General features: G+C 40.6%; 1 protein-coding gene across 1 annotated transcript; it reads right to left on the reverse strand.

Moving 5' to 3' along the window:
- Nucleotides 1-2,701: 2,701 nt before the first annotated feature.
- Armcx1 (armadillo repeat containing, X-linked 1) lies at nt 2,702-6,726 on the reverse strand. Its single transcript, XM_013035080.1, has 4 exons — nt 6,657-6,726; nt 6,324-6,376; nt 4,895-4,984; nt 2,702-4,623 (listed from the first exon to the last, which is right to left on the reverse strand). The coding sequence occupies exon 4, from the start codon at nt 4,490-4,492 to the stop codon at nt 3,104-3,106; it is 1,389 nt and encodes a 462-aa protein (XP_012890534.1). The 5' UTR covers nt 4,493-4,623; nt 4,895-4,984; nt 6,324-6,376; nt 6,657-6,726; the 3' UTR covers nt 2,702-3,103.
- Nucleotides 6,727-22,526: the final 15,800 nt, after the last annotated feature.

Here is a 22,526-nt window from a genome sequence, read left to right on the forward strand (position 1 = left end):
TATAAAGGAAAATCTTTGAACAAAGCTAAATGAGTAAGACATCCTCCAGGCATTCCTACAGCAATAGCAACAGCAGTTCTTTGAGTTGACCAAATCCTCTAAACATTAAACAATCTTCAGTGATCATTTGGTTTCTTATCTAGATTGACCTTAGGGAGAGAACATGCTGAGCAGCAATCTCTAAGAATCTGATCTATTTGATAATTCTATTTCTTACAGTAACATAAACTACCATTTGGGTTTTTATCTTCCCAATGGTGTCCCACTCTACTGGATGACGTGCTTATGCTCCCTGCAAGCCTCACAATGAGGCTCTATGCCTAAGATGCTTATACCTCCTCTTCCACTTTTTTGGATGTTAATAGTCAACAGGGCCAGAGAATGACACTTTGCCCACTCTCACTGAGGTACTAAATTACATTTTCGTGAGCCTTTCAGGATCAAGTTGCCCCTGCAATAGGATTTCCTTTCCATCCCTTCCCTTCCCTCCCCTCCCTTCTCCCTCTTGCCACACTCCTCCTCAAACACACACATGTCCAAGCCTGAACACAGGCCTAACAAGGCCCCAGAGGAGAAGTGAATCATGGATCTATCACTCTGAGAAGGAAATATCCTCCTGCTTCTACCATGCCCTCAGGCAGGGCAGACTGGAGTCCCCCACAAAGACTCAGGCAGCTTTTGGCTAAAGGTCAGTTAAGGCCACAGTCCCAACAAAGAAAACCTTCATTCAGGACAGGGATACAATGTAAAATTAATGTAAAAAGCTAACATTGAAAATAGTCACAATCACTATTTAAAAATGATTCCCAAGGGAACTTAGCCAAACCAAAGTGAGCCATACACATAAAATTTACCAGAACTATATCAATTTGCCTAACTCACACTTTGAATGTTTTGAGGAAAAGGCAGATAAAATATGATTTAATAAAACTGTTTCCTGAGCTTTTAAACATTATACTTTGGTTAACAATCCATAAGCAATGGACATTCAACATTATAAAATTACCTTTGAAGGTTAGGGGCACAGCTCCAGTGTTAATAGCATCTGCCTAGCAAACACAGGTTAGGAGTTTAGACCACAGTGTCTGTTGTAAGGTGAATCTCCTAGAAGCCACATTTTAAATATAGGATATTGGAGTCTTTATTATACAGTTAACAGACTGCAGGCTGCCTGTTGTTACAAAGGCCTGCAGCATGCAAATACACATAACACAATTTGGAAACATGCTAAAGAGGAAAGAAATAACAAGAACAATACCAACAAACCAATGCAGCTCCAATGGAGAGCTGAATTAGGACACGATGATGACTGGAGATGAGCTAGGAGACAGGACACAGGACACAATCACGGTGACATACATGGCATGGTGTAATGGTGGTTAGGTTGGTCTGGGCCTAAATAGGTCAGTGCAGGGGGGCAGATCCACAGGAAATTCTCATTCCCAGGCACTGGACTGACAGATTCAATAACTTATCAGCCAAGTGCCTGCCCCTGCCTCCAGGGATCTTGGCAAATGCATGACCTGGGAGGCAGGTGATGGGCAGGGGGTTTTCTTCCCCCAGCATGAAGACAAGATGCCAGACTCTACAATCCACCATGTGGCCAATATGGTGCTGGCCAGACCTGACCTTCTTACTTCATATCAACAAAAAGCATTTCCTCTTAACTTATTTGGATAGAAATAGACCCAAAACTGTTAGATTGAGATCATAACCAAAATAGCAGGATACCATCTATGTTCCTAATATCATCTCTAGAAAGGGGACACTACCTCCTCTTTGTCTTAAAAGTTACAACCACAGTACTACGACTCTGTCCTTCCCACAATTATCGACAGTGACAACCTCCCTTGTGAAAATATTGGAATAGCAGTGTGTAATTTGGTCCTATAGGCTACATAGACCAATACAATTGCATTCTTGTCTCAGTACATTTCCAAAATCTAAATTAAAAAAAATAGAGCAAGATTATCCAAAGAAAAATTATTATTATTAGTAGTAGTAGTAGCAGCAGCAACAACAAATTATGATGGGAACATGCATTTCAGAGTAAACTGAGGGTGTGTCCAAAGGGATTGAGGCAAGGAGAGGCTTTTAAAGAAAAAATGAGGAGGATTAAATCTGGTATCTTGAAATTATAATCTATGGCCACAATGAAAGTAACATCAATTTGAGGTTGAACAGACAGTTACTGGGCAGATGTTTGTGTCTAAATACTTGATAATATTTCAGTGGCTTCTCTGCGTACATGTGGGTCAGGCATAAGAACCATTCCTTTATAACCTCTCAGCTGCATTTACTTTCTTATTAATTTTGACACAAGGAACATCTTTCTGATTCTGACAGCTTTCTCCTTTATGTTCCAGGCAGACCAACCTCCTTGCCAGAGCTGGATTCCCACCATGAAGCCTTTCTTCCACCACTCCTCCTCCATCACTGGAGGCCCTTTTGATCTTTTGTATATTATCCTCAAGTGAGCTTACTTCAATGTTCCCTTCTCTGTAAAACTTCTCCTGTGCACTGTTGTATACAATAGTTTCTGCTGCCACTTAGCATGAATGGATTGCATCTGCTTGACCCGTGAGTGACCAAAATCTCCTGAAGTCTCCCGATTGTTACTTTTGTTCCCACATATCTTATCTTTCCAATCAGATAATAAATCCAAAGACAAAGACTGTTTTTTGTAATGTTGCCTTAAACACAAAACTTTATTGATAAAATACATGTCTTAGATTAACAAGTGTAAACAATACAAAATTATAGCTTATTTATGATTATAATTATGATTATACATAGACAAAGGTGATTATGACCACCAGCTTAAATAATGAATACTAATACTTCAATCTAGGTAGCAAGATGAAATTGACAACAGTTTTCTTTCTACAAGCTCTAATACTCATTTGACATCCTTAAAATGATCCAGTCTCAATAGAACATCAATCACTGTTGATCATCTGTAAAATTCATTGTTCCAAAATGGCAGCTTAAAGGATCTCTTTGCCATATAAGCGCATTGAAAACCAAAAACTTTATAAAATATACTGCTTCTATGTGCAAACTAAAAAAAATCACATAAATGTCATTTGGGACAGATCACAAATTAGAGTTTGGTTAGTACTTTCAGGACTTTGACTTTTACCACCAAATCATTGTGATTTGCTAATGCTTTTATTTTCTTAACACATACTCCAGATTCTTTAAATAAGAAAAATAGTGAGCTTCTGCTGAATTCTTTCCTGGATGATGCAAGCCCTTCACTTTTTATGTTGTCATTTATATTTTCAAAAAGGGTAAGGATATTAAGCAGAATCTCTCTATCCCATTCTTTATTAAAAAGTGAAATCAATTCTGATGGTACTTTACAACTGACTAGCTCTCTTGTCATGGCTGGATTTTCAGTGAAATTTATAATTAACTTCATAATTTGTATCTTGGTGAAGTGATTTCCCAGGAATAACAAAGCAAAAAAGTCTGGAAAAGAATAAGAAAGCAAATGTTGGTAATGATTGGTCACAGTCATGTTGGTTAACAGTCTTAATCCAGCCATCTGTACAGCTGAGTCCAAGCGACAAATCATGGTATCATCACACACTTGACTGATGTATGTCTTAATCTTGCCCTGATTTTCAGCATTCACACTCAAGTTATTAAGGGCATTGTACGTCTTTTCCCTAATAATGGGGTCTTTCGTTTTTATCAATTTAGCAATAATTGGGACACCGCCCAACTCACGTATGGCATTTTGGTTAAATGAATATGCTGCATTGTTACCCAGCGTGACCAAGGCGACTTCTTGAATAAAAGGATCATTTGTTCTTTCCAGGATATTAAGGACCTTTTGAAGGTCAGGAGCACTCAGAATATCATCAATTTTATAGGGAAAATTAAATTTTCCTTTACGGACAGGCCATGATGCAGCTTGAGTCTTGGTGCTCTTACTACGGGCCTTCCCCTTGGACTTGCCACGTCCCCTACTCCCAGTCCTAGCTCCATTCCTGGTGGGGTTGCAGCTTCCCCTGCCTCCTGGGCAGGGCAAACTTGGTGCAAGGGTTCTGTTTCCAGAGATTGTACCAACTCTGTTACATCTGCCTCCCTTCACACTTGCCTGTTCCTTCAGGGTGCTAAAAAGGGCCTTGGCCTTAGCCTCTAGGCCACCTCCACTCTGAGGTTCTACGTGGGCCTCCTTCTTTACACCTGGACTGCTCTTGAGTCCTGACCCCACCTGGGCCTTGGCTTTTGAGTCATCCTGAGGTTTGGCTCTGCCCCCCACCACAACATTAATTTTAGCTCCCTTCTCAGTCTCCATTTTTGTTGTGTCACTAGATTTGTCATCATCCACGTCGTCCTCATCATTCTCGTTGTAGTCATCATCATCCCAGATTTTCTCATCCTCATCTTTTTTCCACGTCAATCTATACACACAGTAGCAAGCACCAGCCCCAATAACCATGCCAGCTGCCACGCAGCCAGCTTCCCGGGTGCGTCCCATGGGATAGCTGCAGTGAATCCCTTAACCTAGGCACAGAGCCAGCTTGCTCAGGCTCAGCACAGGGGAGTTCAGGAGGCAGAGTCTTCAGGTGCCACAGGCAGACACAGTTGCAAGAACAAATGCAGTAAGACCTGGGGGGAGAAAAGGAGATTTCTTGCACTGGACTTCTGCTTTGATGCCTTTGCATGCAGACAGACTGAAATACTTGCCCACAAATTGTATAGAGGATATTGTCAAAGACTGGGGGGTTTTGTATCCAGATCATTGATTCCTTTCCTCCACTGGGAAGCTAATTTTGGAAATTCTCTCTCTCATCTGGCCTCTACAACATCACATTCCACCAACCCACCCAAGGCTGCTAACTTTGAAGTCTTTCATAAGTTCCCTACGACCAATACATACCCTTCCTGATGTCCTGGGGCAGTGGCACGCTCACATACACCAGCAGAGACCCACACAGCTTTTCCCTTTTCTTTCTAGCCTCCAAAGGACCTGAAGAAAAGGGAATGAGGAAGAGGTTGTTCAGAGATTAGGGAACTGATGGATCTCACCCAGAAAAGGCCATGAATTTATCCTCTAAACCCTCTGGCCCTTGTCCCTCATTGCAGTGTTTCTCACCTGTTACCCTCCCCACCTCGCAGAGATGTGATTTGTGAAGTTCATTATCTCCCTATCCCTCCTTGTTCACTTACCCTCTTCTCCTACTCCCCACTCAACTCCCTGTTAGTCACTTTCTCCAAAGATGAGGTCACATCTTTTTCCTTGAAACAAAATGGATATTGGTGAAAGTAGTATCTTGAAACAAGATAGATACAAAATGCATAAAGATCTCACACTTTTCCTTGCTTCCTCTATGCCCACTATCTTAAAGGTACCAGGACAACCTCTCTCCTCTCCACCAAGAATTTTATCAGTTTCCTTCCTCTCGCATCTCAGTTTCAGCCTTCACCGAACCTGAAGACTGACAAACTCAGTGTACTTGGTAGATGGGCCAATACCAACTACACTGTACCCTCATTAATTTGGAGTAGCATCTTCCCTACTTCACCCAGAGTTTTCTGCCATTTTTCCACCCCAACCACTTCTTTCCTGTCTTGAATCTTCAGAGCACTTTCTTTTGCAAGCTCCATTACCCCAGGTGTAGAGAAGAGGAAAAGAGGTGTATGTAAAGGAAATACACAGGCCCACAAGAGTTGACAGTCACCATCACCCTCCATCCTAGGGGTCTCTAAAAAGTGCCATCCCACTCACACTGACCTACTTGGTTCTGGATAATTTCCCCCTCTCTGATCTTGTCTTCAGGAACACAATCCACACAAAGGTGACACTGCAAAGAGGAATGGCTTAGCTGTCACTGAACTCTTTGGAAAACCCCTGTGGCAGCTTATCCAAATTGGGAGTTCTGGTTGTCAGACAGATTTCACTTTTTCATCTCTCACCCTACCCCATCTCTCTGGATCCACTGACACCAGCCCTCCTGCAGTACTGCACCCCCCATGCCCCCCCATGCACACTGCACCCTTATCCCTAAGGTTCAGCCATTTTCCCAGAAAAAACCACACCCCTTAGGATCCACACCAGAAAGGAAAGGAGAGGGGAGTCAAGCACTTATAGAAAACCCAAGGAGTGAAAGAAAATCAAACGTCCTTTTCAGTACTCCCCAACAGAATCCATCCCCAATGATAACCATTTTTCTTTTAAGAAAGGTCACATCCCTTTCCCTGCTCCCTCCCCCAAATTAATGGCAAGAAGACTGCTGGGAGAGTCAATAAAGGATCAGAGTTATGTCACATTTCTGAGATTGCCACTACAATCTCAGTTGCACACTGACCTGTAGGAATTCAGGGTAGATTATTTCTTTGCTATGACAGCACCAGCTCCCTTCTGAAAGAAACGCGGGATGACAGAAAGTCTCAGAGCTTTAAGATTCTGGGTTAGTGGCTGGATCAGCCCACAACACACCAATTCTAGTACCTTCCCTTTCTTGAGTCAAAGACCTGGCATGCAAAGATCCGCCCCCCCTCCTTGTCAGGGTTTCCCCTGGAATCCAGCCTTCCAATACCCACCTTTTTTTTGTTCTAGAAAAGGCCAGGGACAGCGCAAGGGTGTGGAAAAAGCAGTTAGGGTCGCTAAAGTCCCAGGCAGCTCCCATTCACACGCAAACCTGTTGGGGGCGGAGGGGGGGGGGACGCAGTGTCAGGTTCTTCTTCTTCCGCCGCCTCCTCCTCTTCTTCCTCCGCCGCCTCCTCCTCTTCTTCCTCCTCCTCCTTTTCTTCCTCCTCCGGCTGCTGCTGCTTCCCCGGCAGCAGGCCTGACCGCTAGCTCTCTGAGCGGTAATACAGGGAGGGCAACTAGACCAAGCCAAGACCAGGAATTAGAAGGATTTTTGCGTACGTCGGATCCGGCTCACGTGAGTACCACGTCACCCATGAGATCAAGACCCCAATTGCCACTCCCACAGCAGTGTCACTGGGACTGACACTCCCCCTTCCTTCTCTGCCCATCTGATCCTGCCACCCATTTCCCTTTTTGCCAATTCCAGGGGCCCAAGAAGGAGCTTCTCCTTGTAGTCGGAATTTGCTTTTCATTAATGAACACTCTCACACCCACTGGTTTTTGGCTCCGCTTCTTCCACGGATAATATTGCGTCTTTTACTCCCAGTCTAACTGCTTTTCCCTTCACCGTCCCCACCCTTTTCAACTATAAAAGCTCCTTGTTTCCTATATCCATCCCTATACCATATGGGGAGCAGGATTTCAGAAGAGGAGATAAATTGTGGGATTATCTTTCCTAACCTTTTTTTCTCCATATTTTGAAATCGGTAATACTTTGCTTTTACACCAAGGAGATAAAATCATATTTTTATTTAAGTGGAGAATTTAAAGGGGAAGAAGAAAACTAATGGGTCTCATTAACTTCATCATATGTATGTGTTACATTAAAAAATGTTTCTACTGGTTACAGCCAGTAGAAATATAACTAACTCATTTTAAAATTGAAAACTAGAATTTGTTATACGATCTATGAATCTATGCACAAAGAAATGGTCAGTTGTCCAAACAGCCATTTTACACAAAATATTTATTTACTTTATTTTTGGCTCGACTTACAATTCAATAAAATACAAACAATAAAATCCAGCCTTAATTTGATTAAACAAAAACTTGTATTGAAGTAACCAGAGTCCTGGCTGACTGCTGTGTGAATATCAAGATTTGATGACTGCTGTGAACACCTGCTCCTAACTTAGATTCCAGTCTACTAAGGCTGAGGCAGCTGAGGGCCAGGGAGGAAGAGCTACTCTAATGCTCTCAGCTCTGTCACCAAGTGGGAATGTGCTGCCCTCATATCCCTCCCACATTCCAGAGCTTCTTATTCCTTATTTCCACACATCTGTTTGTTGCTCAATCAAAACATACATGCATGGTTGACCTTCATTCATGTGACCCACCTGAGTACATTCTTTGGGCCCTAACCAGATCTTCCCCCAAATTCCCCCAAAGGTAATTCTGAAATGCATAGGAATTTTGTTCCTCTCTACCTTTCTCTCCTTATTCATGTTGTTCCTAACACTGTATCACTGCTAGACCTGAGAAATGCAGCTTGCTGGGCCTCTCATCTCTGGCCTCCTTCAGACCAGAGAACCCAGGACTAACCTTGTTGCACAATCACTGCCTGCCAGTCCATATTGACCATGGTGTGGATATATGCACAGTCAAATGTATGCCTAGTCTCAATAACTAAACCTCACTAAAAACCACTAATCACATTTAAACTAGAGTAGGCATACTTACCTGGTCAGCACTGTGGACCAGCAGAATTTGTGTTAAAGTGGTTTAAATACATATGTCCATTTTAGCAGAGAAAGGAACTATAGCTCCTGTCACATTCTGACAGATTCATAGATAAATTGAAAAAAAATCCTTAAAAGTTAAAACTTGCCTGTAAATGCATATATATCATCCTCAGTAATTCTCTCTCTCCCACCCCTCCTTAATCTCACTACATAACCCCTGCTCAGCAGAGCTGGAAACATGTCTGAAGTGGTAGAGCACTAGCCAAGCAAGCAGACACTCATCAAAGTCCAGTACCAGAAAATACACATATATACAACTTTATTTCTGCCATATAAACCATTTTGTTTTGAATTTCACTGTTCTGGTAATCTTACCACTCCTAATTATTTAAATGTGTGTGCCTCATACATTTTCTACTTTATTTTCTGTCGTTCTGTGTCTGTTTTTGATATATATCTTAAAAATAACATTTTTAATATATTATACATATATGGGCAGTTCTGAGATTTCAACTCAGGGCTTCATGCTTGCTAGTCAGGCTCTCTCTAATATTAAGCCACATCTCCAGCCCTTTTGTATCTGGCTATTCTTTTTTTTAAAATTTTATTTTCTTGTAAAGAGAGGTTACAGTTATATCAGTAAGGTAATGAGTTCATTTCTTTTTGGACATTTTTACCCCCTCCTTTGCTTTTCTCTCACTCTCCCTTCCCTCCCCTACCTTCTCCACTTTTCCCCCAATAAAGTTGTAAGGTTCATTTCCAGCATAGTGTCTTTTTTTTTGGGGGGGGGCCTGTCGTGGGGCCTGAACTCTGGGCCTGGGCGCTGTCCCTCAGCTCTTCAGCTCAAGGCTAGCACTCTACCGCTTGAGCCACAGCACCACTTCCGGCTTTTTTCTTTTTGCTTATGTGGTGCTGAGAAATCGAACCCAGGGCCTCAGGCATGCAAGGTAAGTACTCTACCACTGAGCCACCTTCCCAGCCCCAACATTGTGTCTTGTGAGTATAATTGTTGCAATGAGTTATCCTGTATCCTTGTTCCAGCATTTTGTTAGTCCCCTTCCTTTTCCCAAATTAGATAAATGTATATACAAGATGCAAGGTACCAAAATCAAATATAGTAACAACAGAGATATATAGAAGGACTAACATATGAAAGAAACTAATAAAAAAATCACATAGTACATTAAAAACAACAACTCTGGGCCTGGGCGCTGTCCCTGAACTCTTCAGCTCAAGGCCACTAGAGCCACTGCGCCACTTCTGGTTTTCAGGTGGTTAATTGGAGATAAAAACTCTCAAGGACTTTCCTGCCTGGGCTGGCTTTAAACCATGATCCTCAGATCTCAGTCTCCTGAGTAGCTAGGATTACAGGCATGAGCCACTGGCAACCAGCCTCTCTGGTTATCCTTTAAGATAGTGTCTATTTTCCTGTACAGGCATGTTCCTGGACCACTATTTGCCTATTTTAGGCTTTCCATTGTTGCAGGCTGATTGTCACATACCAACACACACAACTATCAGTAAGAAGGGGTCTCCAGAACTTTTCTGTCTGCTTGGGCTTACCTAAAAATACAGTACTCCCTATTTCAGCCTCCCAATAACTAAGAGTACAAGCATAAGTCACTAGTGTCCACTTAAGTCTTTAGTAGGGGAATTTGATCACCTATACTTTTAATTGTGATTACTTCTGTTTTATCTTATTCCTGCCTACTTATTTTTGATTTTCTCTTATTCCTCATTGCCTAATGCACCTTTTGGGGTGTTTCTGACATGTTCTTCCCCTTAGTCACTTGGGAATTTGACAATGTGGTGTGATTGAACTACTGCCTATAAGTACTTTTTATAAAAATATGCATATACAGGGGCTGGGAAGGTGGCTCAGTGGTAGAGCACTTGCCTTGCATGCCTGAGACCCTGGGTTCGATTCCTCAGCACCACATAAGCAAAAAGAAAAAAGCTGGAAGTGGCGCTGTGGCTCAAGTAGTAGAGTGCTAGCCTTGAGCTGAAGAGCTGAGAGACAGTGCCCAAGCCCAGAGTTCAGACCCCACGACCGGAACCCCCCCAAAAATATGCATATACAAATATGCATTAATTTAACCACTGTAACTGTTCATTACCTCAAGTAAGATACAAACTTTAATGTGCTATGCTTTTAATCATATCCTAATTCTACTTCCAGATGTGCTTATATCATCTTTGATTTCAATTGTATTACTATATTATCATAATCTGTCACTATAATTTTAGGAATTCCTGGGATTTAAACTCAAGGCCTTGCACTTAATAGGCAGGAACTCTTCTGCTGCACCATGCCTCAAGCCTTTGGTAAGTTTTTTAAAAATATCTTTGGGCTGGAAAAGTGGCTCAGTGGTAGAGTGCTCGCCTTGCATGCATGAGGCGCTTGGTTCAATTCCTCAGCACCACATAAGCAGAAAAAGCCAGAAGTGGCGCTGTGGCTCAAGTGGTAGAGCACTAGCCTTGAGCTGAAGAGCTCAGAGACAACACCTAGGCCCAGAATTCAGGCCCATGACCAACAAAAAAATCAGTCAATCAATCAATCAACAAATATCTTTAAGTAGTTATCTGAAGGGGTTCAATTCAATATGTCAGACTGAGTACAATGTCACTCTTTCTATCATTCTCTCCATCTCATCAATCCTCTCAAGTTACCTAAAGCACTACCACAGACCTGAGCTTAAATCTGTTTATTTTAGATTTATCATAGGTGGGGTTACAGGCATACTCCATTATACTGGTCTTCTATTAAAATGGAGTCTTATGGCTTTTTTTTTTTTTTGGTCCAAGACCAAAACTCAAACTTGGTACCTGACACTTTCAACTCATTGTCTAGAGTTCTACCATCTGAGCGATGCCTCCAAACCCCCCCTTTTTAAAAAACATCTTGTGGATTTTTATGCCTGGACTGGCTTTGAACTGTAATACTCCCTATCTCAGCCACCAGCTTTTGGTTGAGAATATGTATACCCAGGCTGACCTCAAACCGCAATCCTTTGGATCTCAGCCTTCCAAGTTCCAATGGGTCCTGGCTTAAAAAGTCTATCTTTGCATTTGCACTAAAGTTCACAGAATATTCCTATTACACATCATAGACAAGTTATGTGCAGAATTGTATGTTCACAATCTTTTTAAAATTTAGGGAGCATTTACTACTAAGTCCTCCAAAGATCCAATTCCAACTTCATCTATGTGCAATAGGTTCTTTAGCCCTTCTGATGAAGTTTTATAACCAATCATAGTTTTTAGTTTTCAAGAACTCGTTTTGGTTGCCCAGTTTCTCTTTTCTAAAACAGGCTGTTCTTGGTTTATGTGTATGGTATCTTTTCAGGTTTCTCTGAGAACAAAAATTTAAAATATCTTAAAATTCTCTTATATTTTCTATAAACCCTGAATAGTGATGTACTTTACTTAATCTTTTATGCTATTAGATTTAATCTAATGTCTTGAAGTTCTTTGGTTGTTTTATTTTAATCACATTTATAATTAAGGTTCTTTTAGTATTGATGGCTTAGTGGTCTTCCCCAACAATTGTTAAATTAATTGTCACTCCTTGACTTAAATACAGAGCAATCTGATACGCAGATTTGTGGCAATGCCTAGTTGATACAGTTGTCCCTAGAGGAGAAAGAAAAGAGCAGGCTACTAATATTTCACTTGATTTTTATAAATTGTATTTAGGACAAGTGGGTAAAAGTCTAACATAAATCATAAAAACAAGCCAGGAGCCCATGGCTCATGCCTGTAATCCTAGTGACTCATGAGGCTGAGATCTGAGGATCACCATTTGAAGCCAGCCTGGGGAGGAAAGTGCATGAGACTCTGATCTCCAGATAACCATCAGAAAGCTGGAAGTAGTGCTATGGCTCACAGTGGTAGAGTGCTGGCCTTGAGCAACAAAGCTCAGGGACAGCGTCCTGAGTTCAAGCCCTACAACCGACAAAAAGAAAAATCATGAAAGTAGAGTCATAGTTTCTCTGTCAACTCCTCATCTTGAGCCATTTTGGGGGGTCAGTTATGGGGCTTGAACTCAGGCCCTGGGCACTGTCCCTGAGCCTGTTTGTGCTCCAGACTAGTACTCCACTATTTGAGCCACAGCACCACTTCCAGTTTTTGAGTGGTTAATTGGAGACAAAAGTTTCATGTGGACTTCTCTGCCTGGGATGACTTCGAACTGCAATCCTCAGGTCTCAGCTTCCTGAGTTCCTAGGATTTACAGGCTTGACCCACGGGCACCGGACGGTCTTGAGCCACTTCAAAACCCGAAATTTTTGAATGAAATAAAGGGTAGATCTACTTCAGGAAATATACTGTGACACTGCCAAAAATGTACCCTGGTAATCCTTCTCCTACCCTTTTCCAAAGGGACATATGTCCTTTTGCCAACTACAAATTGAGAAAGAGGAACTGAACAGACCTTGCAGAGGTGGCTGAACACTGGCTCTGAACAGACACTAATTTCACATGACCCCAATTATCATTGTGGTTCACCAGTTATATGAAGGAGCCTATGAAAGTCAGGAAGTTTATGAAGTTTTTGTTTAGATGTATCTTACAATGTGTTCCTACCCCACTCTGTGGTTATTTCCCCGTAAGAATACATGATTGGAATACACAAGCAGGTACCTCTATTGGCTTGCAACACAAGGGCTATTATGGCTGGAAAGGCCAAGTACTAGCTAGTAGAACTGCCTCTAAGAATAGGAAAAGAAAGTCAATTATCACTTTCCTAGAGGGCTTTGGAGATTAGTGCCACCATCAATGGCTTGATTTCCACTATTTCTCCCATTCAATCAAGAGGATATTGCAACTGCCTCTGCTGCTTCAGATGTGTTCTGATTGCTTGGGCAAATTAATGCATACCCTGGAATCTCATAGGCAGTTATTGATCTGGCAAATGCTATTTTTCCTCAACAATTGTTTGTAAAGAACACTAGAAGTTGTCTGCTTTCAACTGGTAAGAACAGGGATACACCTTCACTATTCTTTAGGAGTATATCACTTGCACAGCTATATGTCATAGTATAATCCTCATAAAATTTACCATACTTCTCCATTACATTGATGATATTATGCTGATTGGATGAAAGGGGGAAGAAATAGCAACTGTTTAGATTTATTGACAATGTACTTGCATGTCATGGAGAGGCTAAAAAACAATTTAGGCGCCTTCCACCTCAGCAAAATACTAGTACTACAGTGGCATGGAGCATGATGAGCTATTCATCCTAAGGTGGCATATAAATTATTGCCTCTGGCCCCTCCTTCAACTAAAATAGAGACATTATGTCCAGTGAGGTTTTTTTGGATTTTAGAGGCAACACATTTCTTATTTGAATGTGTTACTCTGTCGCATTTATGAAATAATCCAAAAAGCTGCTCGTTTTGAGTTCAGTCGAAAACAACAAAAGCTCTGCAACAGGTCCAAGCTGCCACGCAAGCTGCTGTGTTATGATCTAGCAGATCTAATACTGATTGGGGTGCCAGTGGCAAATAGAGATGCTATTTGAAGACTCTGGCAGGCCCTCATACAGTGAGCCACATTGCAGACCCATAGGATTTTGGAGAAAAAGTCCTGTCATTATCTGTAAATAACTATTTTTTGCTAAAGAAACGGATTATTACTGGGCCTTAGTGGACTGGCAACCTAGCCACTGACCATCAAGATATCAAGAAAACTAAGCTGCCACTTTTTTGTCGGTCCTGGGCTTGAACTCAGGGCCTGGGCACTGTCTCTAAGCTCATTTTGCTCAAGGATAGCACTCTACCATTTTGTTCCCTTCTGTAATTCTTTGTCATATAACATAAGATATACTAGTATTTACAATTTATCAAAGAAAAGTGTAAAGATTACCCAAGGATTTTGCATCTTTGTCTGGATCATTTTCAATTGTTCCCAAGATATCTGTGTCATCTTAGATGAACACATTGCTTTGTTACCGACTTTAATTGAAGCTTAAGTATGGTTTAGGGTGATATGAGTGAGTGTCATAGACTGTGATAGCTAATTTTATGTGTCAACTTGGCTAGGTTATAATGCTCACATGATAGGCCAAATGCTAGGTTAGATATTGCCATGAAGGTATTGAATTCTGTTTAGTTTAATTACATTACCATCCATTGGATGAGTGGACTTCATCCAATCAATGGAAGACCTTAAGAGTATATATGTGGGGCTGGGAAGGTGGCTCAGAGGTAGAGCGCTTGCCTTGCATGCATGAGGCCCTGGGTTCGATTCCTCAGCACCACATAAGCAAAAAGAAAAAAGCCATAAGTGGCGCTGTGGCTTAAGTGGTAGAGCACTAGCCTTGAGCTGAAGAGCTGAGGGACCAGCGCCCAGGCCCAGAGTTCAGGCCCCACGACCGGACCCCCCCCCAAAAAAGAGTATATATGTGTATACATATTATCTTTTATATACAAAGTAAAGTAAGAATTTTTATATTTCTATTTACTTACATATGCAAAAAGAAATCCTAGAAGAACAAAGAAGACAATAAGAATGGTCATCTGGAGGAAAGGAGTTCTTAGTAGGAAAGGGATGTAGCAGTAAGAATAGTTTTCATTGCATTTTTTATTATTTGAACCATTCAAATATATTACCTAATTAAAAATAACCAGAGTAAAGTTCGACTTCTAAACAACACTACAAAATAAAATTAGAGACTTTGCAATTTAAAATTCCATCTTCAGCCGGGTGCTGGTGGCTCATGCCTGTAATCCTAGGTACTCAAAAGACTGAGATCTGAGGATCATGGTTCAAAGCCGGCCCAGGCAAGAAAGTCCATGAGATGCTTATCTCCAATTAACCACCAGAACATCAGAAGTAGCGTTGTGGTTCAAGTGGCAGAGCACTAGCCTTGAGCTGAAGAGCTCAGGAACAGTGCCCAGGTCCAGAGTTCAAGCCCCATGACCGACAAAAAAAATCCATCTTCAGCCAAGCTAGTAACCAAACATTGGAAAAGAACAATGATGTCTGCATACTTGAAAGGTCTCAAAAGTTTGCTCTGAGGACTGGAGGCATAGCTCAGGTGTTAGACTGGTTGCTTAGCAAGTGCAAAGCCCTAAGTTCAATGAAATAAATAAATAGAAAATAAAACAAAAGAAGCTTTTCTGATGACTTACTAGTTGATGATGGAGACCATGAAAAAGATCCATCCTTATGAAATGAACAGAAGGTGTTTGTATATTTCTGGATGATTAGCTGATCTCATATAATTCTGAAGGATGCTGCCTTTTATGAGTCAGTAATTTGAACTGTGGAATTTGAAGGTTCACAAAATATGCTGAATAGTAATGTTGGTGAAGAAACTGGAAGGTCAAAGCCTTATAATACAAAGAATATTTATATTTACACAGACTGTACATCAAACAACCATGTTGGTTGGATTACACGGGATTCCCAACATATTCAGTTCCCAAAGTGAAATATTTTTATTTATTTGTATTTATAGGTGCTACAGTAACTATTTAGGTCCTATAGTACTGAGAGTATATTCATGTGCAACTTCAAATGAATAAAGAAAATCTATTTATGGAAGTATGGTGACATTTGATCCAATCTGTCCATCAAACCACTCAGGATAGTTTGTACTAGTAGAATTTTGTTTCTGAATTTTTTATTAATACAGATTTTCAGTGAGTGTTTTTTTCCATCTTGTTGGTTCTAATTTCTTATATTTTTCTTTTTAATTTGTTTCATAAGCCACATCTCTAGTCTTAGGTATTATTTCTCAGTGTTGTGATGATAGACATGTTTATAAAAATGAGAAAGGTAATTTATTAGAATAAATGAAGTGACTTTCACCAGTACCCCTTTTTTTTTTTGCCAGTCCTGGGGCTTGAACTCAGGACCTGGGCACTGTCCTTGAGCTCCTTTTGCTCAAGACTAACACTCTACCATTTGAGCCACAGCACCACTTCTGGTCTTTTCTGTTTATGTGGTACTGAGGAATCAAACCCAGGGTTTCATGCATGCTAGCTAAGCACTTTACCATTGAACCACATTCCCAGCCCCAACACCCTTTCTTTTGTTGCTTTTGTGTTTGGATATACTGGGATGCTCTATCACTTGAACCACTTTGCCAATCTTTTTAGAACTGGCATTTTTGAGATAGATAGACTAGAATAGACTCTGATACTCATATTTGTGCTTCTTTCTGTTGCTGGAATGACAAGGACATGCCACTGCACTCAGCCATTTTGTTTCCCCTGTAGCTTAGGATAACAGGCATCCACTGTGACATCCAGCCATTGGTTAAGATGGAGTTTTTCAAATGTTTTTACCCAGCATGGTCTACATAATGATCCCCTGATTTCCACCTCATAAGCATCTAGGATTATAGACTTAAACCACTGTGTCTGGTTCTCATTTCTTTTGTTGTTATTGTTTGCTTGTTTGTTTGTCTGTTCTAGTCTTACAGCTTGAACTTAGGGCCTGGACTAGTGCTGTATCACTTGAGCCATACCTCCACTTCTAGCTTTTGTGGTACTTAATTGGAGATAAGAGTCTCACAAATTTTCCTGCCTGGCTTTGAAGTATAATCCTCAGCCTCTTGAGTAGCTAGGATTATAGTTGTGACCCACCAACACCTGGCCCTATTTCCCTTTTTTGACAGGAATTTTATCATTTCAGAAATGAAGAATGATATTGTGAAATTACCATGGTAAAGTGGAACAAATATTATGATTAGGGTTTAGAAGTAGCTTTCTCCTTTTGCTCTAATCTAATAAGTGGCTATTGTTTTCTGACACGATTTTTTATTTGGGTTATCTCTTACTTGCATACTATTTTTGTTTACCTTTTATTGTTTTTGCCAGTGTCGTGTACCTCTGCCTTACTTGAAAGACAAAAATCTGGTTGATGAAAGGTCACAGAAACAATAAGTAAAACATTATATTCCATCTTCACTTTGGTTAGCTTGTTTTGCAATATAAATGAAAGACTAGGCTTCTATTCTTATGCTGTTTTGTTATTAACATTAACACAAAGTGAAAAAAGTTTGTTTTGCATATGCACTTTTTCAAGAAGCTACTAGAAGATATGCTCTGGCAAAACAGAGCATAAGCCAAGAAAGAGGGGAAATGTGATATACAAGAAACCATGGGTCAGACACAACAGCAGGCAAGGAGAATCACCAGGATTGTTGTGAAAAAAAATCTTAAATATGTATTGCTTTGGTCCAGTATTGACCAGATTAGAAGATTCCTAAGAAGAACTTTGTCAAGAATATTACAATGTTAGAATATCTATTTTTTTTTTTTTTTTTTGTCGGTCGTGGGGCTTGAACTCTGGGCCTGGGCACTATCCCTCAGCTCTTCAGCTCAAGGCGAGCACTCTACTGCTTGAGCCACAGGACCACTTCCGGTTTTCTAGCGGGGTTTATTGGAGATAAGAGTCTCACGAACTTTCCTGCCCCGGCTGGCTTTGAACCGGGATCCTCAGATGTCAACCTCCTGAGTAGCTAGGATTACAGGCGTGAGGCACCGGCGCCCGGCTAGAATATCTAATTTTTTTGAACGAAGTGGAAGAATATTTACATGATTGAGGGGACATTTTAGAGATAAATTGGTGATTAATTTATAGAAAAGGAGGATATGAGAAACAAAGCTTGGAAGACATCTGGTGTCCTAGAAATCTAGAGAAAACCAAAAGTTATACAGGACAGAAAAAGTAATCTAATGTCTTTATTGTACTTAATGATTCAACAGCTAATAGCACATATATAGTAAAAAGAATATTGCCAATATAACCAAATAGGAATATAACAATTAAGAAAAAAATATCTGAAATGTGTGAGAGTAGATAGGAATGGGACTGAAATAAACAGATAAACTTTCATATCCCAAAGATAAAAATCTGTGGCTAAAACTCAAGAATAGCCAGGTGCTGGTGACTCATGCCTCATTCTAGCTACATAGGTGGCTGAGATCTGAGGACTGAGGTTCTAAGCCAGCACAGGCAGGAAAGTTCATGAGAATGTTATTTCCAATTAATCAGCTAAAAGCAAGAGGTGGAGCTGTGGCTCAAATGGTAGCAAAAATCTCAGGGACACTGCCCAGGCACCAAGTTCAAGCCTACACCCCACAAAAAATAATAAAGAAAAAAAAGTAACAGCCATATATGGTCAGATACTGGTAACTCATATCTATATTTCTAGCTACACAGGAGGTTGAGATCTAAAGATCACAATCTGAAGCCAGTTCAGACAGATAAGTTCAAAAGATTCTTATGTCTTTTTAAATAGAAAAAAGCCAGAAGTCAAAGTGTGGCTCAAGTGGTAGAGCATCAGCATTGAGTGAAAAAGCTAAGTCAGAGTGTTCACACCCCAGTACTAGCCCAGGGGAGGGGGGAAAGGGGTGAAGAGGGAAAAAGAGACAAATAGAGAGAGACAGAGACAGAGAGAACACCCAGATATGTGATACTAAAATAATCCATTTTTTTAAGTCAGTACTGATTATTTCTGGGAGTAGAAAATAAATGTAAGGATATTGTCATTTTTTTCATTGAAAGCTGCTATGAACTGAATTATGCACCCCCCAATTCATATGTTGAATCTCTAACTCCAAATATGACAACATACCTTCTTTAGGGAAGTAATGGTGAGTGTTGAATAAATGCATTTTCAGGCATGCAAAAATAAGAGTATTTGCATCCTATACACCATGTCTCAGAAACCTAGGTGTACTCTATCACTATGAGGCTATAAATTGAGACACAAGAAGGCCTAGAATTCAGGAAAATCAGGACCCAACATAAAAGACAGAAATTTCTATTATGATGATGAGAGAGACCATGGGATATTAGCTATACATTTGGCCTAGAGAACAATCTTTCATAATGGATCAGAACTACAGAAAGAATCAGGAACAGATAGATGACTATTGTGTTTGCCATATTGAGAGGATGATATCCTGGTGATGTGACTCAAATTATCTTTCCTGGTCACTATACACACCTCTAAAGCTAGAATCATTACCTTTTCTGGTACCTATATACTAAGCCTTCCTCAGTCAGCCTATCACAAAAAGAATCCTCCATAAGATTATAAGTGCAAAATGAGGGAAAGACACTGGTTCAGCAGTGATGAATGTCATGGCAGATCTTCTCTACGTGATAGTGCCATTGCTGTGCTCTCCAGTACTGCTTGTGTTTGATCCTCTATGTAAAACTTCTCCCTGGTTTCTGGACCTGCTCAATCTTACCAAGGCTACTTGAAGTTAGACCATAGAGTGTTGTTCTGCCCTAGGGCCCACTCAAAGGGACAAGTTTGTGTGTCACCAAGTATATGAATCGAAAACTAAGTTAAATACACTGATTCTAGAGCCCAAAGAGGTCTATCAGGCATTAAGTATCTGTCTTTATTAGTTTGACCTTTATTTTAGAAGGGATCCATGACATTCCCCACATCATTCAAGCCACTTAATGTGGCCATCCTCTAGATCTTTGTAGGGTTTGCCTCCCTTCCTCTGTACTGTTTGTGTCTTACCAAGGTATCCAATGTGTTATTCCTTGTAAAGCATGTTTACATGGTCCCGATTCTCCAGACTGTATTATAATAGAAGAAATAAGAGTTAATAGAGCTTTGAAGCAAAACTTTAAGTGCACACTGCTGCCCATTCTATATGAATGTGAAATTTTTCTGATGTTCCATTCTGATAAAAATAGGAAAACAAGCACATATTTCAAAAGAGCTGAATACTAAGTACATAAGGCAATACTAATCTGCTTTAACAAAGATACTATATCTGGCATGGCTATTGCAATAGTGTGCTATTAACCACCAGCACTACCTACATTTTCCAGGCTAAACTGGTGAACTAAATAAAAATATGAGACCATATCTTTACATTCTCTGTTTTCAAGGTAGCACTAATTTCTACCACCCTCTCCCAAGGATGTTATATGATTTCATTCACTATCTTGACCAAGGAATAGGTAGTGTAGTTTCAGAAGAATTCATTTAGCTTTCTCATCTACAAATAGTTCTGATTGCACAAGCCAACTACAATGGTACTACAAGAATTGACTAGGCATATTTACACATTTAGAGACTAGAAAAATAACAACTGGATGGGGCTGTGGACCCAGTAGATTCACTGTGAGCCAAATCTGAAACAGGATAATACCTGGCTCCCGTAACCTCATTTAGACCTGGGTAGCCATGATGACATTAGATCCCTGAGTGTCATCAGTTTAGAACTAGTGTCAATCTGTCCTCAAAATTTTGGGTTAAGTCGGGCACCAGCAGCTCATGCCTGTAATCCCATGTACTCAGGAGGATGAGATCTGAGGATCATGGGTTGGAGCCAGCCCAGGCAAGAAAGTCTGTAAACCTCTTATCTTCAATAAACTACTGAGAAAAAGCCAGAAGTGGCATTGTGGCTCAAGTAGTAGAGCACTAGCATTGAGCACAAAGAGGCTCAGGGACAGCACCCAGGCCCTGAGTTCAAGCCCCATGACTTGACATACAGTTTCCTGAATCCATGGAAGGACTAGAGAATGCACCACTATACATTGTGGGAGTACTTCCTCTTAAGTACCCAAACACTCCTTCAGTGTTCTTCGAATCAAAAACTGATTTGAGACCAGACACTGAGCAAGGGATTACAACTTTCTGCAGACTCCTAACCAACCACTTTTGGTATCTTTTGAGTGCATGGGTTAATTGCAGATTGTTAACTGCCTATTTTTTTCCAGGGCATTGTGCATATTAGGTTGTCTATGCATTATTAACAGCTTTTAACTATCCATACACCTGGTACACGATGTTCTATTAGTCATCTCTGTAGGTATTTGAAAATTAGACCTCTCCACTTACCATGCTGACCCTGTGGTGTATTTGTATCCACATGACTTCTGAAATTAAGTATAGCCATCCTGTCTTTATTGTTTAGGCCCTCATCACCATTTCTAACATGAATCCTCCTTCTATAACATCCTCAATTACTACTTCAAGCACTAGCCTACAGAGGAACACCATCATTGAACTTCTTAGCGATCCTGGTGTCCCTCTTACCAGCACATTCCTCACAGCTTTGGTAAATAGTATGTCCTTGGGGATCTTTTATAGCATACAGTCTTCTAGAGGACTTTCTGATATACATAATATATTCATTCTATCATTCTCTGCTTTTACCATTTGTCACCACAGCCTCATTTTATGGGGTGGGGTATTTTTCCCCATACTTTGAGGAATCATTCTCATAGTGAGTTCACGTCATCTGACAGAATCTTTGTCAGGATGTTAAATCTTGTACCCTGGGAAAGCACTCTCAAATGGATTCCATGTTCCTGTACCTCATTTTATATTCTAGCCCCTCAAAATCAAGCTACTTAAATTGCAGCTCCCTCAACACCTGTAGCACTTTGCCAATCTATTCTTTTGTTTCTTATTATAGCCAGTATGTTTCCAGCTATGTTATACTCGTATGTTATACTGTCTCCTAGATACAGACGCAGTGGCCAGGATAGGAGGTAAAGACAGCTTCCAAGGGAAATCCATGTTATGTTCCAGGAGAAAGAGGAGTAAAACATTTTTCAGGAGAATCTAGGAATGGAAGGTTTTCAGGAATATAAATCAAGAGATCCCTGGCACAGAATATTTGTCTTGGTTAAGATTTTAACTTTCTTTGAAGCAATAAATCTTGTCTGCTCCTTGGATTTCTCTTCTCTACATGAAAAAAAAATGAAGGCTCTTTATATTCTTTAAACAAATGACTCAGGTTTTCTTTTTCTTTTTTTTTTGGGTCCGGTCGTGGAGCCTGAACTCTGGGCCTGGGCGCTGTCCCTCAGCTGTTCAGCTCAAGGCTAGCGCTTTACCACTTGAGCCACAGCGCCACTTCTGGCTTTTTTCTTTTTGCTTATATGGTGCTGAGGAATCGAACCCAGGGCCTCAGGCATGCAAGGCAAGCGCTCTACCACTGAGCCACCTTCCCAGCCCACAAATGACTCAGGTTTTCAAATGTAGCTTTTACTAGTTGATTACTTTACCTTTTTTATTACTTTTTATAGAGGTTAATCAAGCTTAGCAATAACTACTCAAATTTTCTGGTCTTCCTTACCTTTGATATGTCCCATGTATTTCTCGTAAGTTCTACATATGACCTTAGACAATGCATTCAATCTGCCACAAGTATGCCACCCCATTACACCACCAGCAAAGGCTCTTAATGAGTTCTCTGCCACCTCGTTCCATGAGCCTACCTACTCCACCTACCACCAA

The sequence above is a fragment of the Dipodomys ordii genome, unplaced genomic scaffold (assembly GCF_000151885.1).
Source record: "Dipodomys ordii isolate 6190 unplaced genomic scaffold, Dord_2.0 Scaffold203, whole genome shotgun sequence".
In the NCBI taxonomy this organism is placed as follows: domain Eukaryota; kingdom Metazoa; phylum Chordata; class Mammalia; order Rodentia; family Heteromyidae; genus Dipodomys; species Dipodomys ordii.

Excerpts from the sequence above, each read along its gene's own strand:
- Armcx1 (XM_013035080.1), bottom strand. The coding sequence starts at position 4,492 with ATGGGACGCACCCGGGAAGCTGGCTGCGTGGCAGCTGGCATGGTTATT.